Genomic DNA, 19,135 nt, shown 5'->3' with positions numbered 1-19,135 from the left:
TTCTGTAAACCTATGAATACAGAATCAACCCCTTCAGTGCTAAGTTTCAAGAAGTTCAGTGAATAGAATAGAAACAATATTTTTCTGATTGTTTGGAGTGGAATAGATCTGCACAAGAAGAAAGTGAAACTAAGTGTGAGGAGGAAGGGGCAAGCAGACAAGCAGTACAAAATGAAAGTGAAACTTTCTGAGCACAATACTGCACAGCCACAGACAGAAAAGTCTTTGGATCTTTTTGTGTGTATGACCCGAGGTTTATCACATTCTTTCCTTGGAGAAAAAACCAGCAGAGCAGATGTTGCAGGGAAACTGCTGGATAAAGTGTATGACAGAGAAATGGAGCAATGCGCAACAGCTCTGGAGGGTAGAATTGTTAACCTAAGTATTGATGGGTGGAGTAATGTCCACAATGATCCTATTGTATGTGCTTGTATAACAACAGAAGAAGGGAAAGTCTTCCTTGCACAAACAATTGATACGTCAGGAAATGCACACACAGCAGAATACTTACAAGAAGTGGCAGTAAAAGCTATAATAACGTGAACAAAAAATCAAATGTCTAGTACGCAGTTTGGTCACAGACAATGCTGCAAATGTATCCAAGATGAGAAGAAATTTAGAAGAGTAGGAAGGGAATACAAAGCTAATAACATGGTTGCAGTGCTCATTTGCTGCACCTCTTAGCCAAAGACTTAAGTGTTCCAGAAATAAAGACTAATGTTGTTGAAATTGCTAAATACTTCCGTAACAATCATTTTGCTGCAGCAGCTCTGAAAAGGATGGGTGGAACCAAGCTAATGCTCCCACAAGATGTTAGATGGAACTCTGTAGTGGACTGTTTTGAGCAGTATATCAAGAACTGGCCTATTCTGATGACAGTTTGTGAAGAAAATCGAGATAAAATAGATGGCACTGTCACGGCCAAAATCCTCATCATTGGGTTTAAGAGAAATGTTGAACATATGCTGAGCATCCTGAAACCCATCTGTGAAGCTTTAAACAAAATACAGAAAAATAGCTGTTTTATTGCTGATGCTGTTGAAATTTGGAAGGAACTGAGTGAACACTTAAAAACAGAACTACACATGGACAGAATTAAATTACAAGCATTAAAAAAACGAATGGGACAAGTACTGTCTCCAGCTGATTTTTTGGCAAATATTGTCAATATCTAGTATCAGGGTCAAAACTTAAGTGCTGAGGAAGAGGAGTTAGCTATGACATGGGTATCCAGCAATCATCCATCTGTAATGCCAACTATAATAAACTTCAAAGCTAAGGGGGAACCATTCAAGAAATATATGTTTGCTGAAGATATTTTAAAGAAAGTCACACCAGTGAACTGGTGGAAATCACTTAAGCACTTGGATTTAGAGACTGTTCAAGTAATGATTTCACTTTTAACAGCAGTAGCTTCTTCTGCAGGCGTTGAAAGAATATTCTCTTCCTTTGGACTCATTCATTCTAAATTGAGAAATCGTTTGGGACCCGATAAAGCAGGAAAGCTTGTTTTTCTTTTCTAGATTATGAACAAAGAAGAAGATGAAGATGACGAGTGAGGTACAGAGGACAGTATTTAAATTTTTCATGTGTAGGCTGGGCTGACAGTCCAAGTTGCTTAAAATATATATATTTTGTTTAGCCAAATTAGTTAACAAACATGGATGCTTGTTTAAGCAAATAACATATGCTGTAATGTTATTGTTTCAGTTGAATAAATCTATTTAAATTGTTATTATTAAGGTAATGATTATTTTTCTCCTTCCTAAGTACAACAGAAAAGTTGTCCAAATATGAATGATTAACTTATTAAACTGGGGATAAAAAAACTAATATGAAAAGTTGTTATTCTAAAAATCTTCATCTACTTGCATATTAAAGTTATACCAGCAAGAATTAGTCTTTATGTAGAAAACTATGATTTAAAAGAGCCTTACTGACTAGTGATTTAAATCGTGATTTAAATCGTGATTTAAATCAGTTTGATTTAAATCAAATCCACCCTGATGCAAACTGACAATTTATGTTTAGAAATAATTTTATTAGAATAGTAGGATTACTTTTAAGGTATCATAATTCAGTAAATCACATCTATTTTATGTTGCTTATTTATCTTATTTAATGGATTATAGAACTGCTCAACTCATACATTGATATTTAATTACAAAATAAATATGAAATATAAAATGGTGACCAAATACAATAGTTACATAACCAAAATAGGACTCTATTCAACTGAACCCAAATTGTATTCTAGCATGCTTGAAGGAATGTAAATTCACTTTTGAAGAAGTTACCAGAAAAATAAGTTACAACTTTAATAAATTATTAAATCCTCCCACAAAAAAATTTAACTTTAAAATGGAAAATATTCTTCAAAACAATTTAAAAAAAATATGTTTATGAAAACCTTTAAAAAGAAGCCACCTTTAGTTTCCTGCACTATAGAAAGCTCCCTGAGTTCAGCAACAAGACAATTCGGCTTTCTCAGTCAGGTTCTTTGGGCTTCTGTATGCTTCTAGATGTTCAGTGTTTTCTTTCCTATGAATGTGAACAGTTGTGCATTGGTGCTGGAAATGGCTGTCCTAAGATACTTGCAGAAACGGCGATGTATGAGCCTCAGCATTTCACTTTGTAGTTACAGGGAGTCCTCAACTTAAAACAACCATTCATTTAGCAACATTTTAAAATTACAACAGCACTGAAAAAAGTTACTTATGACTGTTGCAGCATCCCCATAGTCACATGGTCAAAATTTGGGTGCTTAGCAATCAGTATGTATTTACAATGGTTGTAGCAGTGATTCACGTGATTACCATTTGTCATCTTCCCAGCTTCCAACAAGAGGAGTCAATGGAGGAAACTAAATCAAGGACTAAATACACTTAACCAGTATTTTAACCATAATTTGTTTAAGCAACTGTGCTCTGGTTCAAAGTAATATTAAGCTGTAAGAAAGTGAGTTCCAATGGTGAGAGTGGGGGGAGTCTCAAAAGTGATCTGTTGGAGACACCAGACATTGAAGGTTGGGGGCAACAAGTCCAAAGCATTTTTTTTCTTTTTGGCCTCTTTTCTATATTCTGAGTAGTTAAATGGGCTGGAAGGAATCACTGAGTTCTTCAAAAAATGATCAAGAGGCATTTGTTACGGGGTTAAAGAACCCAACACTGATTTGCTGGATTGGGCTTCAGAAATGTGATTTTGCCTAGCAAGAATCTGCCCACCCCATTCCTGCTTTAAATAGATACCGTATTTTTCAGAGTATAAGACGCACCGGAGTATAAGACGCACATACCTTTTTTGTTTTGTTTTTTTTAATAAAAAGTTTTTTTTTATTTTTTAGACAAAACACACATGCAAACATACAATGTATTTTCTTTGAACAGAGTATTTGGCCGGTTCACAAATTTAAACAGTGTTTAGTCATTTCAATTAAATTTACAATTACTATATTTCCTTCTTGCCATATTTATTCCTCATCTATTTTTTTAAAAAAACCAATATTGCCCTTCATCCTCATCTCTAACTTTTCCCTTCTATTCTATATTATACCCCTTCCCATTGTCATCTATTTTTATATTCATCCTCACATTGGTTAATTATGTAATATTACAATTGTTTAATACAAATTCAACATTTTAATATAAATCAGTTATATAACTATCTTTTTTGTATATTAATCAATATGAACATGAATATTCCAATTATTTCCATGCAATCCAATTTCTTACAAATCAATTATATTTACCAATAATAATAAACCAAATAATTTCCCCCATATATTCCTCCAAACCACAATTTAACCATTTCTGCTTTCAACACAATATACAATTAATAGTATCTCAATTATTACAATGCCCTAGTTAAATAGAGCTTTCCCCTTATGTTACTCATTTTCACACCTTAAACTCTCCCAATAACCCAAATAGTTTTGCCCATAGTTGCTCCAAATCACAACTTAATTATTTCTACTTTCATCACAATATATAATTAAAAATATTTCAATCGTTACAATTTCCCTGATTAAATTTAAAAATGTTCTAGCTGTTATCCAAGCTACAATCCTTTTTACTTTCACCACCACATTTTTATTTTTGTCTTTTTCTTTCTCCTTTTTTTCTTTTGTGTTTTAAAATCTTGAACTCTCCTCTTTTGCCTTAATTTCCCATTGTTTGCACCTACCTTTTTTGGTGAGGAAAAAGAAGAAAAAGAAATCTCCCTCTGCCTCTGCCTAAGTTTTCCTCGTTACAGCAAACAGCCTACTTTACTTTCAGTTTCATTTTCAGCATAGCTTGATTAACACAAGGAAAAAAAATCTGCTCCAGCAATTTATTTCCTTGTAGCAAGCAGCAGGGCACTGCGCAAAACAGCTGAGAGCAAATCAGCTGAAAGTTGGGAAGCCGATCCAATCAGCTTGTGCTAATTAGCCTATGCTGAAGCTGAAAGGAGCTGGTTTTTTTGCTGTTTGCTTGCAAGGAGGTAACTGCTGCGAGGCAGAGGCCAAAGGGTGGGGCCAGTGGGTGCATGGGGCTACATTCGGTGTATAAGACGCACCTAAATTTTCACCCCCTTTTTGGGGGTAAAAAGGTGCATTTTATAATCCGAAAAATACGGTAATTGTTTTCTTGGTATATGCTTCTGAGATATTTTAGAGAATAGAATAGAATTAGTCAGCCTGATATTTAAACTGGATTTGGCATTTTTATCCACCTAATGAGTCCTTCCCAAAGATAGGCAAATGTTGATGTTTGATGGTGTTAGAGGTATTGTTGCAGGATGTAAGCTGTTCTGAGTAAAGCTGGCTTTTGCAATTGACTGATGGTGAATTTGTTATGGCTGATGGTATTCAAGTGGTGTTCCAGTTGTGTGGGATTGCACCCCAGGCAATTATTATAGGTACTATCTTTGCTTTCTCTTGCCACAGTCGTTCTATTTCTATTTGCAAGTCTTATATTTTGTTACGTTCTCCAATTCTTTTTTTGCTATTCTATTCTGCTGTCTCCAGGTACTACCATGTCCACTATCCAGACTTTTTTGTCTTATTGAAATTGTTAAGTCTGACCTGTTATGTGGCAGGTGCCTGGCTGTTTGAATTCTAAAGTCCCTGAGCACTTGAGCTTCTTCGTTTTCTAATACTTTCTCTATTTTATGGTGCTACCACTTTTTGATAGCAGGCAAATGGTATTTCTTGCAGATCTTACAATGCACTATTGTTACTTTGACATGCTGTTGTTTGTGTAATCTTCTTGCAGCATCTAATTAGCTAATTAGATGATCCACTGTTTCTTCAGCTTTTTTGTAGAGACGGCACTTGTTATTTGTTGCTATCTTCTCAATTCTGTCTTTGTATGCATTTGTTCTTACGGGTTTGTCTCGTGTCTTAGCCCCTCCTTTCTCTTTCTTCAACCTTGCTGCTCTTAGCCATTGTCAGCCATTGTTATTATCTGAATTCCCTGCCATTTTCTTTAATGTACTGACCATGTAATGCTTTGTCTTCCCATGCCTCCTTTCTGTTCTTCATTTGGTCTTTCTTGTAAGCCAGTTTGGTCTCTCCTGTATTCAGTTGGCCTTCCTGATGTACTAGCACTAGCAAGGGCATCTTCTTCATTGTCCTTCAGTTATTCTTCCAATGCCCTTTTTGTTCTTCAACCAACTGAGGTACTTGCAACATTTCATGCTCACCTATTTTCCTAGTAAAGAGAGTCTATCAACATCACTGCATGGATGACGGGCATGATTCATTGTCATTATTTTTCTGAGAATAAATAATAATAATAATAATAATAATAATAATAATAATAATAATAATAATAATAATACTACATTATTATTTTTAGTTATTCAGTTCCAGAGAGTCAAAATGGCTTAAAAGAATAAAAGGATAAGAACCATTTCCCCTCCCCCCACATAAAAGCATAACACTCAAAAACATAGCACTCAAAAACCTTATCCAATTAAAAAATAAAAATGTCTTTACCACTTTGCAGAAAGCAAGTAGAAAAGTAGGAGCTCAGCCTTCTTCAGGAACAAGCTGTTTTCTAGGTTGGGAGCTGCCCCTGAGAAAGCCAGACATTTGCCCCATCTCTTATACTTCCTTGGAGCATGAACCTTCTGGCTGCCCCTCCTTCCAAATGCCCTCCCTGGACAGGCATCATCTAATTAGTAGAGAAAGGTCTGAAGCTATCACAAGCCAGATATTGATACTATCTCATATTAGCAAAGAATCTTTTATCAGATCGGCTGGCAAAAATGGATAATTGACAATGGACGGGAAACTTCCCTTCTTTGAAAAAGTTACATTTTGAAATTCTATTTTTTTCTTACAGAACCCAGCAATTGCTGACATCTATACTGAACATGCCCATCAAGTTGTGGTGGCCAAGTATGCACCCAGTGGCTTCTATATCGCATCTGGAGGTAGAGTGTAAAAGTGTAAATATGCATTTCTTTGTAATCTGATGTAGGGTCATGCTCACTTATGCCCATCAAGAAGTACCTTGTTTCCCTGAAAATAAGACATCACCTGATAATAAGCCCAATCGGGCTTTTGAGCGCATGCGCTAAAATAGGACTCTCCCCGAAAATAAGGTCTCCCCAAATACAGAGCTGGAAATCAGGTAAGACGGCAAGAGGAGCCCCATCTTGCTCCACACCCCCCAAAATAATAAGACTTCCCTGAAAATAAGGCCAAGCGCTTATTTCAGGATTCAAAAAAACTTAAGATAGAGTTTTCTCTGCTTCCTTACGGTTTTCCATGATTTTCAGTGTTGTATACTTAACAACAGCAATACCACTTAGACTTATATACTGAGCACTCTCTGAGTGGTTTACAATGACAGCATATTGCCCCAACAAACTGGATCCTCATTTTACTGATCTTGGAAGGATGGAAGGCTGAGCCAATCAAAATCAAACTCCAGGCTGTGGTGAGAGCTATCCTGCAGTTCTGCAATCTAACCTGTTCTACTAGGGTTCTTTTAACTTTCTGTTACTGTATCAATATTATATCCTTGTGCTAAGAAACTGCAGTGTGAAACTTTTGAATGATTCTTTCATTGCAGGATCCAATCTGGGTCTGTCACGGGGACCAGAAGGTATCTCTGTAAACTATTCAGGCACAATGTGTACCCACAAACATTTATTACAAAATGTCTGCACAACACGCAAGGAAGAGAAAGGAAGAAACACATAGAATAGGAGCCGGCAACTTGGTAACATAAGGAAACAATAGCCAACAACTTAATAGTCGGCCAGCAACACCCCAATCAACAATTTGAAAAGAAAGGCACACCCAACTAGGCACCACATAAATGTTGCACATAGAATAGCCCAAAGCACACATTCTGGTAGAGAGAAGATCTCTGAGGATGGCTCCAGCACGAATCCGAAAGCTTGGAAGACTAAACCTCTGATCCCAGTGTCTGACCCAAATTGGATCCTGAACCTTATCCTAGAACACATATATTTGCCTTCATTTGTGATTCTTTTTTTAAAAAATATTTTTATTATACAATTTTCTTCATTTAACCTTACAATTTCTGCTTTGCAATTACTGTAGCGGTGGATATCTACAGTTTTTTATTTTTATATGTGATCGGGCTTGGTAAATTGGCACTTACAGCTTGAAAATTAATGAGCAGATACATTCAGCCTCTCCTCTCCCCTTCTCTCCCTCAGCCTTGCCCCACAGAAGCCTCCCCTATTCTATCCCATTCTCTCCCTCAGCCTTGCCCCACAGAAGCTTCCCCTATCCTATCCCCTTCTCTCCCTCAGGCTTTCCCCACAGAACCTATCCTATCCTATCCTATCCTATCCTATCCTATCCTATCCTATCCTATCCTATCCTATCCTATCCTATCCTATCCTATCCTTCTCTCCCTCAGGCTTGCCCCATGGAAGCCTCCCCTATCCTATCCCCTGGTTGCTGCTGTGAAAGTGAAAGTGAAACTGAAACTTCTCTCCTGCTTGTGTTTTGCATTTGGAACAGATTTCTTTTCAGGTGGGGAGGGGGAGTAGAACTCCTTAGCATCAGAGGGCTGTTTGGAAAGTGAAACAGTATTTGCTGTGTGAGCAAGAAGGAGACAGGAAGGAGCCTGGCCATGGCTTAGCTCAACTGTTCTGTAGTAAAGCTGCTTGCTGCTGTGAAAGTAAAACTGAAACTGAAACTCCTCTCCTCTGCTTGTGTTTTGCATCTGGAACAGATTTCTTTTCAGGTGGGGAGGGGGACTGGAACTCCTTAGCATCAGAGCTTGTTAATAATAATAAAGGAAATATTAATGCTGTGATGGTAATTTTGAAAAATCCTTTCTTAGTGAGCACCTAGAAGCCAAGAGGAACATATGTGGCAAATTTCAAGTTTGTAGGCTTTACGGTTCTGGAGAATTTGTGATAATGCGTGAGTGGTATTTCTCTTTTATATATATAGATGTATACAGTATATAATTATCATTCTAAATATTTTTTACATCTTACATTTTTGTAACATCTTACCATGATATAATAATATATACAATAAATATTCTTCATCTATCATTATTCTTATACTTATTTCTCATTTCTAATTCGTTAATCGTCTTTCCTCATTTATTTTCTAATCTTTGCATCTACTATCTAATCAATTATACCATACATCCCAAATTAAATAATATTCTGTTTCTCCTTTGTCCTTAATTTCCATTGTCAACCTGTCCATCTCGGCACAATCTAATATTTTCCTTATTACCATTTCCTCAGTAGGTATGTTTCCATTTTTCCAATTTTGTGCATATACAATTCTGGCTGCCTTTATTACATGTAGGATTAAATATTGGATTTTTTTGTTGTATTTCCCTGTTTTAGTATGCCTAATAAAAATACCACCAGTTTTTTTGCTATTTGCTGTTTTACCATTTCCTGTAACCACTGTTTTATCCTTATCCAATATTTTTGTGCCGATGGACAAGTCCATCACATGTGGTAATATGTTCCCTGTGTCTCTTTATATTTCCAACATTCTGGTGATCTATTTGGGAACATTTTGGCTAATCTTGCTGGCGGCAGGTGCCATCTATAAAACATTTTATATAAATTTTCTCTATATGCTGCCGACATTGTCAATTTATAATTTTCCCCCCACAATTTTTACCAGTTGTCTAATTCTATGGTATAACCAAACTTTTTTGCCCAAGTTACCATCATTTCTTTTAATGTTTCCTCTTCCATTTTAAACCTCAATAAATAATTATATATATATTTTTTTAATCAATTTTTCATCTGTCCCCTGTAGTATTCTGTCCAATTCTTGTGGTTCCTTATAAAACCCATAGTTTTCTGCATCTTTCTTATATCTCACCTGAATTTGCATATAGGGCCACCAGTCCATATCAATTCCCTGGTTTTTTAATTCTTGTTTCGTTTTTAGCTTTTTTTTTTTTTAATTTGATTTATATGCCGCCCTTCTCCAGAGACTCAGGGCGGCTTACAATGCGTTAAGCAATAGCCTTCATACTTTTGTATATTTTATACAAAGTCAGCTTATTGCTCCCACAAACTGGGTCCTCATTTCACCTACCTTAGAAAGGATGGAAGGCTGAGTCAACCTTGAGCCTTGGAGAGATTCGAACCAGCAGTAATTGCAGGCAGCTGTGTTAATAACAGGATGCTTAGACCACTTTCCTTGTTTATCTAATATCTCTTTGTATCTTGAAATTTTATCTAGATCCAACACATTCGGATATATTAATGCTTCCATTGTTGATAACCAGACAGCTATTTTGCTGTAATGATTCCGTTTATTTTTTTCCCATATTAGTAATGGAGCATTTCTAATATGGTGATTTTGGAAATAATTATGTGTTTTACTTTTTCCATCCCATATAAATGCATGCCATCCCAGTTGTAAATCGTGTCCTTCTATTGCCAAAATCCTTTTGTTTTTTTAGATTTATCCACTCTTTTATCCATATGAGGGCTGCGGCTTGATAATACAGCTCCCAGTCTGGTAGTCCAAATCCTTCCTTCCTTATTTATTTATTTATTTATTTATTTATTTATTTATTTATTTATATTTATATATGTTTATATATTTATATGTGTGTGTGTGTGTATCTACATATAGGCATATATCTATATGCCGCCCTATCTCCAAGGACTCAGGGCAGCTCACAATGGTAAAGATGCACAGTTCCTCATTAAAAGACAATATAAAATTAAAATTCCCATTTAAAGCAATTTAAAATTCATTAAGAAACCCCCCCATCAGTCCAGGCTACGGAACAACCAGGTCTTCAAATCGCGGTGGAATGAGCGAAGGTCAGGGGCCATCCGGAGCTCCAAAGGAAGTTGGTTCTAGAGGGTGGGTGCGACCCCCCCTGGAGGTCGCCAGCCGACACTGTCTGGCCAACGGCACCCTGAGGAGGCCCTGTCTGTGGGAACGCACCGGGCGATTGGGAATTGTCACTGGCTGCAGGGGGTCTGACAAATATCCCAGGCCTAGGCCATGAATGGCTTTGTAGGTAATAACCAGCACCTTGAACCTCACCCGAAGGGCAACCGGTAACCAATGCAAGTCGCTCAGGAGGGGTGTAACATGGGAGTGTTGGGAAGCTCCCATCACAACCTGCGCTGCCGCATTCTGCACCAGCTGAAGCCTTTGAGTGGTTTTCAAGGGCAGCCCTAGGTAGAGAGCGTTGCAGTAGTCAAGACGGGAGGTGACCAGCGCATGAGTAATGGTACGTAGGGCATCTTGGTCCAAGTAAGGGCGCAACTGGCGCACAAGGCTGGCCTGGGCAAATGCCCCCCTGGTCACGGTTGTTACATGATCTTCCAGAGACATGATGTTCCGGAAGACACCAAGTTGCGAGCCCTATCCACAGGGGGTAACACCTCACCCCCGATGGTCAACGATGGAATATCTCGATTGGACCAAGATGCCGGTACCCACAGCCACTCGGTCTTGGCGGGGTTGAGTCGGACCCTCTTCCTCCCCATCCAGGTCCATACCGGTTCCAGGCAGTGGAACATCATGTTGAGGGCATCACTGGGCTGGTTTGGGGTGGATATAAAAAGCTGGGTATCATCAGCATACTGATGATACCGCACCCCAAAACCACAGATGATCTTCCCAAGCGGCTTCATATAGATGTTGAACAGGAGAGATGAGAGGACCGACCCCTGGGGCACCCCACAAGTGAAGGGCCTCATAGCCGACCTCTGCCCCCCTGCCAACACCGCTTGCGTACGGCCCGAGAGATAGGAGAACCACCGTAGAACAGTGCCTCCCACTCCCAACCCCTCGAGCTGTTGCACCAAGATATGGTCAATGGTATCAAAAGCCGCCGAAAGATCCAAGAGGACCAGAACAGAGGAGTGTCCCCTGTCCCGAGCCCTCCAAAGATCATCCACCCGCGTGACCAATGCCATCTCTGTGCTGTACTCTGGCTTCAAACCCGATTGGCACGGATCCAGGTAGTCTGTATCCTCCAGGGCCAACGGGAGCTGCCGTGCCACCACGCTCTCAACAACCTTCGCAACAAAGCGAAGGTTGGAGACCGGACCAAAGTTATCCAGTATGGTTGGATCCAAGACAGGTTTTTTGAGGAGGGGTCTCACCACCGCCTCCTTCAAGGGGGCAGGGAAGAGCCCCTCATCCAAGGATGCCATTATTACTGCCTGGATCCAATCCCGTGTCACCTCTTGGGCTGCATAAGCAAGCCAGGAGGGACATGGGTCCAGTACACACGTGGTGGCACTCAGCCTTCCCATAATCCTGTCTACTTCCTCAGGGGTGACAGGATCAAACCCCTCCCAGATCCCAAGACCAGCTGCCTCCTCACCGTCAGACCCTGCCCAGTCAGAGTCCAGACTGTCCCGAATCTGAGCGATCTTATTCAGCAGATGCTGACTAAACTCCTCGGCACGTCCCCGCAAAGGATCCTCCCCCGCCCTCCGATTCAGGAGGGAGCGGGACACCCTGAACAGGGCGGCCGGCCGATTATCTGCGGATGCGATGAGGGTGGAGAAGTATGCCCGCTTTGCCGCCTCCATCGCCACCAGATAAGATCGTGTGAACGATCTCAACTGGGAATGGTCAGATTCGGAACGATTGGCTCTCCAACCGCTCTCTAGGCCTCTCCTATGGCGCTTCATCTCCTGGAGCTCCTTCGGGAAACAAGGAGCCAGCCGGGATCTGCGTTGAGTCAGAGGCCACAAAGGCACGACACGGTTGAGTGCCCCGCAGGCCGCCTTTTCCCAGGCATGCACCAGAGCCTCGACCGGGGCGTGGGAGAGAGAGAGAGGTATTATCCCAAGCTCTGTCTGGAACCTCTCCGGGTCCATCAGACGCCTGGGGCGGAACCAGATGGTCAGTCCCGCATCCCAGCGGGGGGCGGGGGTTGGCATTCTGGAAGCCCTGCCGCAGGAGATAATGATCGGTCCATGACAGGGGATGAATAACTGGTACTCCCCCACCGAGATCATCACACCACTGTTCCGAGATAAAAACAAGATCGGGGGTGTGCCCCCCTCATGAGTCGGGCCCTGAATTATTTGGGTCAGGTCCATGGCTGCCATGGAAGCCATGAACTCCTGGGCCACCCCCCGACGCTCCACCCAGATTAAAGTCCCCCAGAACAATAAGTTTAGGGAACTCAACCACCAACCCCGAGAGAGCATCAAGCAGCCCGGGAAGGGCTGTTAATACGCAGCTAAGAGATAGATACGTAATCAACAGACCCAACTGCCCTTGCCCTCATAAGGAGGGACTCATATCCATGTCAGCGTTCCAAATTAGGCTTTCTTCCAGCGCTGACATAACAAGTTGAAGCAGAAAGAGCGGAAGCTTGATTTATTGCTGAGATGAACTTTTACCTAGTTTTGTATATACAGATAGGGTTTCCTGGGAGACGAGGGTGGGGGCTGCATTCCTGTGAAAAGAACGTGCCGGGATGTAGAGATGGATCTGTATGATGGCCAATGGGATGTTGGGGCTGGAGAGCGGAAGAGGAGGGGGTTGGAAGGAGGGGCCAGTTTGGCTGCAATTTGAGTCAGAAATGTCGGATTCTGCTATGCTTAAAAATAAAATGTTTCATTAGACAGCTTGCGCTTGAGAATGAAGTTTATTCAAGATAGCACCGAAACCTGACAGACAGCCAAACTCTCCTCCAAATCCAGGCTGGCTGAGTTTAAATCATCCCGTTCCCTCCCAGACATCTGGTCGGACGGACTATGGCTGAAGCCAAGCTCTCGGAGGAAAGCCTGCTTCAAGAAACGGGAGGAGCAGAAGCGGCCGTGATTCCAGCCAACTTGGAAAATACAAAGGTAAAAGATAAAGAAAAACCCCTAAGTGAATTGGGAAGGGCGAGCTGGGGATGGGAATGGCAGCGAAGCCCAGACAAGGCAGCACCTCCCCACCCCAGGATGAGAGACGAGGCAGAGGACTACCAACACCAAGGCTGGCCCTCCAGAGCTCAGCACAGAGAGGAGAGGGCAGAGAGGGAGGAACCACCCCAGTTCAGAGGGAAATTCGATGGTGACCCAGACAACCTCGCCCAATTCCTCGATTCAGCTGAGATATACATAGAGCGGTTCGGACACCTCTACCCTTTCCCCAGAGCCCTAGTGAATGCTATCTCGGAAGGGCTGGAGGGAGAAGCAAAGAGGTGGTCAGCATCACTCTACAAATACAGGGCCCCCCAGCTACAAAATGCGGATGGGTTCTTGCAACTATTGAGAGCCCGTTATGAGGAGGAGGAGGAGGACCCCTATGTGGAAGACGAGCTCAGAAACCTAATGCAGAGGGGGAAGCCTATCAGAGAGCATATCCGTGAATTCAGGAGAGTCATTGGGACACTGCCTCCCCTACCAGAGCGATTGCTGGTGTATTTTTTTAGAACAAGCCTAGATAAAAGAATTTCCCAAGTGACTGCCTATCGTGACATCCCAAACCGACTCGCTGAATGGTTCCGGGTAGCGATAAAAGTCGACAGAGGGCTGCGGGCGAGTGACACGTCAAAACCACCAGAGGAAAAGGAGAGAGGCCGACCAGACCAGGGGCCACTCAACAGACGAGAAACCCCAACATCACAGCCCTCCTACAGACCAACTGCCCCACGGAACCCACTGAAATGCTACAGATGTGGAGGAAGCGGCCACATAGCAGCAAGATGTGGGACGCCTAGACCGGGACCAGCTCCACCGCCCAAAGCACGACCGGAACGAGGGCCCAAGCACGTCACCCACGTACCACGGGAAGCTCCCCAAATCCCTGAGTTTTTCGCTCATCTGACCGAAACCAGAGGAATCCCAGTGGAGGGAGATCAGTCCCCCGAACCCTATGACACGGAAGACGAAGGCGAGGATGACCCGATGGTGAGTGGACCCGTCCATCCTTTTCTTTTCCCCATACGCCTAACAGCCCCCAAAACAGGGGCCCAAGAGACTTTCCAAGCCCTAATAGACTCGGGTAGCACACGGTGCCTAATCAACCTACCCACAGTTCTAAAATTGGGAATCCGAGCTAAACAGCTCAAACAACCAATTCGCTTCGAGCAAGTTGATGGGTCCCTAGTGGGAGGAACGTACGCCACACACTTGACTGAACCCGTGAGACTAGAACTCGCAGATCACTGGGAGACGATCCGCTTCATAATAGCCCCCAAGATGACAGAACCAGTCATATTGGGACTCTCATGGCTCGACAAATGGGGCCCAATCATTTGGTGGCAAGAGGGAACCCGCAGGCTGAGAATAGCAAAGGGGCCCCAACCCCTGCCGCCCCGACCAGAAGAATTCCCTCCCACGCTGAAACCCCAAAGCAGCCCTCCACTACAGAATAAAACACCACCAACACAAGGGTCCCTCCCAGAAGGTGCAGCAAAGCAATTGGCAGCCGCACCCACCACCGCTTGTAACGCAAACCAGATCCCAAGGGAGTACCAAGACCTTGCGGGGGTATTCAGCGAAGCCGAGTGTGACATTCTGCCCCCCCACCGCGAGACCGATTGTGCCATCGAGATTATCCCAGGAGCGAAATTACCCAAACCTAAAATGTATGCCATGACGCCCCGAGAAATGCAGGAAATGCGGGACTACATAGACAAAAACTTACAAAGGGGATTTATTGAGCCAGTGAAACCAAGGGTAGCGGCGCCGGTCATGTTTAAAGAGAAAAAGGACGGCTCCATGAGACTGGTAGTCGACTTTCGAAGTATCAACGCGGTTTGCATACACAACTTGTACCCCCTCCCCCTCATGAAAGACATGTTAGCCCACCTAGCTAAAGGGAAGGTTTTCACCAAACTAGACCTTCGAGAAGCTTATTACCGAGTACGCATAAAGGCAGGAGATGAATGGAAAACAGCATTCAACTGCCCCCTGGGTAGTTTCCAGTTTAAAGTAATGCCTTTTGGATTGCAAGGAGCCCCAGCAGTATTCATGCAGTTAATAAACGAAGTCTTACATGAACACCTTTACAAAGGGGTCCTCGTCTACCTGGACGATATTCTTATCTACACGGAGACCATAGACGAACATATACCCCTCGTCCGCCAAGTGCTGAAAAAACTGCTACGGGCAAACCTATATGTCAAACTGCCAAAATGCGATTTCCACCAATCACGGCTAGACTACCTGGGCTACCGAGTATCAAATGAGGGGATAGAGATGGACCCAGCCAAGGTCCAATCAGTTCTACAATGGCAGCCCCCTCGCACCCGCAGACAACTGCAAAGTTTTCTAGGCTTTGCGAATTTCTACAGACAATTCATCCCCTCGTTCGCGAAGATTGCCAAACCTTTGACAGATCTCCTAAAGACAGGAAGCCCAGCGATGAAACCTCGCCCGGGACAACCCCTACAGTGGGACCTGACCTGCCAACAGGCATTTGAGACGCTAAAAGGACTGTTCGCGAAAGAACCTGTCTTAAGACACCCGGATCCAGAACAGCCTTTTGTCATCCAAGCAGATGCAAGTGATGTGGCAGTAGGAGCCGTGTTACTCCAAAAGAACAACCAAGGTGATCTACAACCCTGCGCCTACACCTCCCGCAAACTCACCGATACGGAGAGGCGATGGGCGGCGTGGGAGAAGGAAGCGTTTGCAGTAAGGTGGGCCTTGTTGACCTGGCGGCACCTTCTAGAGGGAGGCCAGAAACCATTTGAAGTCTGGACTGATCATAAAAACCTAGAGGCCCTAAAAACCCCACGAAAACTGTCGCCCAGGCAAGTGCGGTGGGCACAATACTTTAATCGTTTCAATTTCGAGCTTAAGCACATCCCAGGTGGGAGAAATTTCCTGGCTGATGCCCTCTCCCGGATGCCCCAATACAACAGTGAGCGGGAGCAGGTAGTGAATGCCATCATCCCCTCCACCCAAGCTGCGGCCCAAGTGGTAACCAGACGGCAACGACGTGACCAGCAAGGCCAACTTGCAAGTGACTTAACTGCGAAATTAAAAAATGAAATGCTGACAGACCCCTGGTATCGGGACAATCAACATCTCTTGACAAAAAGAGATGAACTAGCATGGAGGGGGACAAAGCTCTATGTCCCACAGAGTTTACGCATCCTGATTCTCAAGAGGAGCCACGATGTTAAACCAGCAGGACACTTCGGGTTCCTAAAGACTCTGCACCTAGTACGAAGGCAGTTCTGGTGGCCACACATGAGAAAGGACGTAGACAGTTATGTAAAAAGCTGCACCATTTGTGCCACGATGAAGACAAGGCCAGGGTGCCCGCCTGGATTGTTGCAACCAGTAGCTGAGCCAACAAGACCATGGGAGGAGATTGCAATGGACTTTATAGTAGACCTACCGAGGAGCAGTGGAAATACAGTGATCTGGACTGTAATAGACTTATTCTCCAAACAGGCACACTTCATTCCTTGTAGTGGACTGCCTTCAGCCCGTCAGTTATCCAAACTGTTCCTGAAACACATTTACCGCCTACATGGAGTCCCCAGGAGAATCATTTCCGACAGAGGGGTCCAGTTCACAGCAAAGTTCTGGAGGGAGTTTCTACGGTCCATAGGTTCATCCCAAGGGCTCAGCTCAGCATTTCACCCGAGCACCAATGGGGGGGCAGAAAGACTGAACGCTATGATAGAACAGTATTTAAGATGCTACGTCGACTACCAGCAGTCCAATTGGGCAGACCTCCTATCTTTTGCGGAGGTTGCATATAATAATGCTGTCCACAGCAGCACGGGGCTAACCCCGTTCAAAATAGTGAGTGGCATGGATTTTGTTCCCATGCCAGAATACCCGAGGGAGCCCCCTTCCTCAGTCAGTTTGACCGACTGGATGGCAATGTTGAGACAAACGTGGGAAAATGTTAAGAGGGCGCTGGCAAAGGCGGCTCAATCTTATAAGGAACAAGCAGACAAGCACCGAACTCCCCAAAGACCATTTCAGCTAGGAGAGAAAGTTTACCTCTCCACCAAGTACTTGAGACTTAGACTCCCGAGCAGGAAATTGGGCCCAAAATTTATAGGACCATTTCCTATAATAAAAATAATCAACCCCGTTACAGTGCAATTGCAGTTGCCACGGCTTTTGGGGAAAATTCACCCCGTTTTTCACAGTAGCCTTCTAAAACCTGTAGTGGGGTCTACTTTAAGGCCAACGCCACGTGAACCCCCTGGGCCCCTGGTTGTTGGGGGCCAAACGCACTACGAAGTGCAGCGGATTCTTGATTCAAGATGGCACAGGGGGCGCCTTCAGTACTTAATTAAATGGAAGGGTTACCCATTGTCAGAGGCTTCCTGGGTGAAGAGCGCAAACATCCAAGCTGATCGCCTTATAGCAAAATTCCATGCAGACCACCCGGGAAAGCCGGGAGGGGGGGTGCACAGCCAGGGAGGGGCTGATGAGACTAATCTTGTTGTGTTTTCCCTATGGGATAGGTGATGTCGCAGAAGTGAAGGGAGAGGGGCCGGATGTCAGCGTTCCAAATTAGGCTTTCTTCCAGCGCTGACATAACAAGTTGAAGCAGAAAGAGCGGAAGCTTGATTTATTGCTGAGATGAACTTTTACCTAGTTTTGTATATACAGATAGGGTTTCCTGGGAGACGAGGGTGGGGGCTGCATTCCTGTGAAAAGAACGTGCCGGGATGTAGAGATGGATCTGTATGATGGCCAATGGGACGTTGGGGCTGGAGAGCGGAAGAGGAGGGGGTTGGAAGGAGGGGCCAGTTTGGCTGCAATTTGAGTCAGAAATGTCGGATTCTGCTATGCTTAAAAATAAAATGTTTCATTAGACAGCTTGCGCTTGAGAATGAAGTTTATTCAAGATAGCACCGAAACCTGACAATCCATCTATCTGAGGAAAAGTGACCTCCCGCAGACCAAGGGACTCCCTAATAACAACCGCCACCCCCCCCACCCCTACCTTGGGCCCTCGGCTGGTGTAGCGCCCGAAAACCTCGTGGGCAGAGTTCAGTCAGAGGGACCCCTCCCTCTGAGCCCAACCAGATTTCCATAATGCAAGCCTGTGTTCTCCTCAATCAACTCATGGATGAGGGGAGCTTTGTTAACCACAGACCTGGCATTAAAATAAACCAGCCTAAGCCCAGGGACCCTCTCTCTCAAACCCCCGGGTGGTCGGACAGAACCAGAAGGGTCAGAGCGCACCACCGCTTGAAGATAGTGGGGGCGCGCTCCCAAGTACTGATATGGCCCTCTGTTCATCCACCTGCCTCATTCCCAATCGCAACTAGAATCGAAGTCCCCACCCTCTCCCTCGGGGCGCCATCGGCCCCTGTCCCCGCTCCAGACCCACCGCTCTCCTCCCCTGGCCTGGACTGACATTGACCCAGAGGAGCCCCTCCAACTTCCTGCTGAAAATCGCAACCCTCCCCCCTCTCCAATCCCCTTAAAAATTTACATAAAAAGTTATATAAAGCCCCTTTAGTAAAACCCTTAAGGTTCTTGTGCCACCTCTCGGGATCCCAGGACCCGTCCTTAAGGCAGTTCTTAGCGAGGCCGGTCAGCCACACCCAGGAACGGGGGGCATTCCTGAGGGCATGAAGTTCAGCGCTTGCATAAGTTCGAGACACCTTCATCAGCCATGGAACGGATATGGCAATGGCGAATGGGGAACAGTCAATGTCACAATAGGTGTAAGACCAAAAAGCACCCCAGCTATCTGGAACAGCCACTC

At 44.0% G+C, this 19,135-nt stretch overlaps 1 protein-coding gene across 3 annotated transcripts in view; it reads left to right on the top strand.

Annotated features, from left to right (window-relative positions):
* Window positions 1–19,135, top strand: part of WDR1 (WD repeat domain 1) — a 103,102-nt gene that overhangs the window by 25,731 nt on the left and 58,236 nt on the right. For 2 of the 3 annotated variants that reach the window (XM_070948517.1, XM_070948516.1), the window contains exon 3: window positions 6,327–6,417. In XM_070948517.1, coding sequence (XP_070804618.1) covers window positions 6,327–6,417 — 91 coding nt within the window. Of the gene's footprint in view, window positions 1–6,326; window positions 6,418–8,376; window positions 8,396–19,135 lie in introns of those variants that run through there. The other variant, XM_070948518.1, reaches the window with a different exon arrangement.

The sequence above is a fragment of the Pituophis catenifer genome, unplaced genomic scaffold, assembly GCF_029215685.1.
Source record: "Pituophis catenifer annectens isolate HBS135680 unplaced genomic scaffold, rPitCat1.0.hap2 SCAF_8, whole genome shotgun sequence".
NCBI classification, from domain to species: Eukaryota; Metazoa; Chordata; class Lepidosauria; order Squamata; family Colubridae; genus Pituophis; species Pituophis catenifer.
Note: the sequence above shows the minus strand (reverse complement) of the source record. Positions and strands in the feature narration are given on the sequence as shown.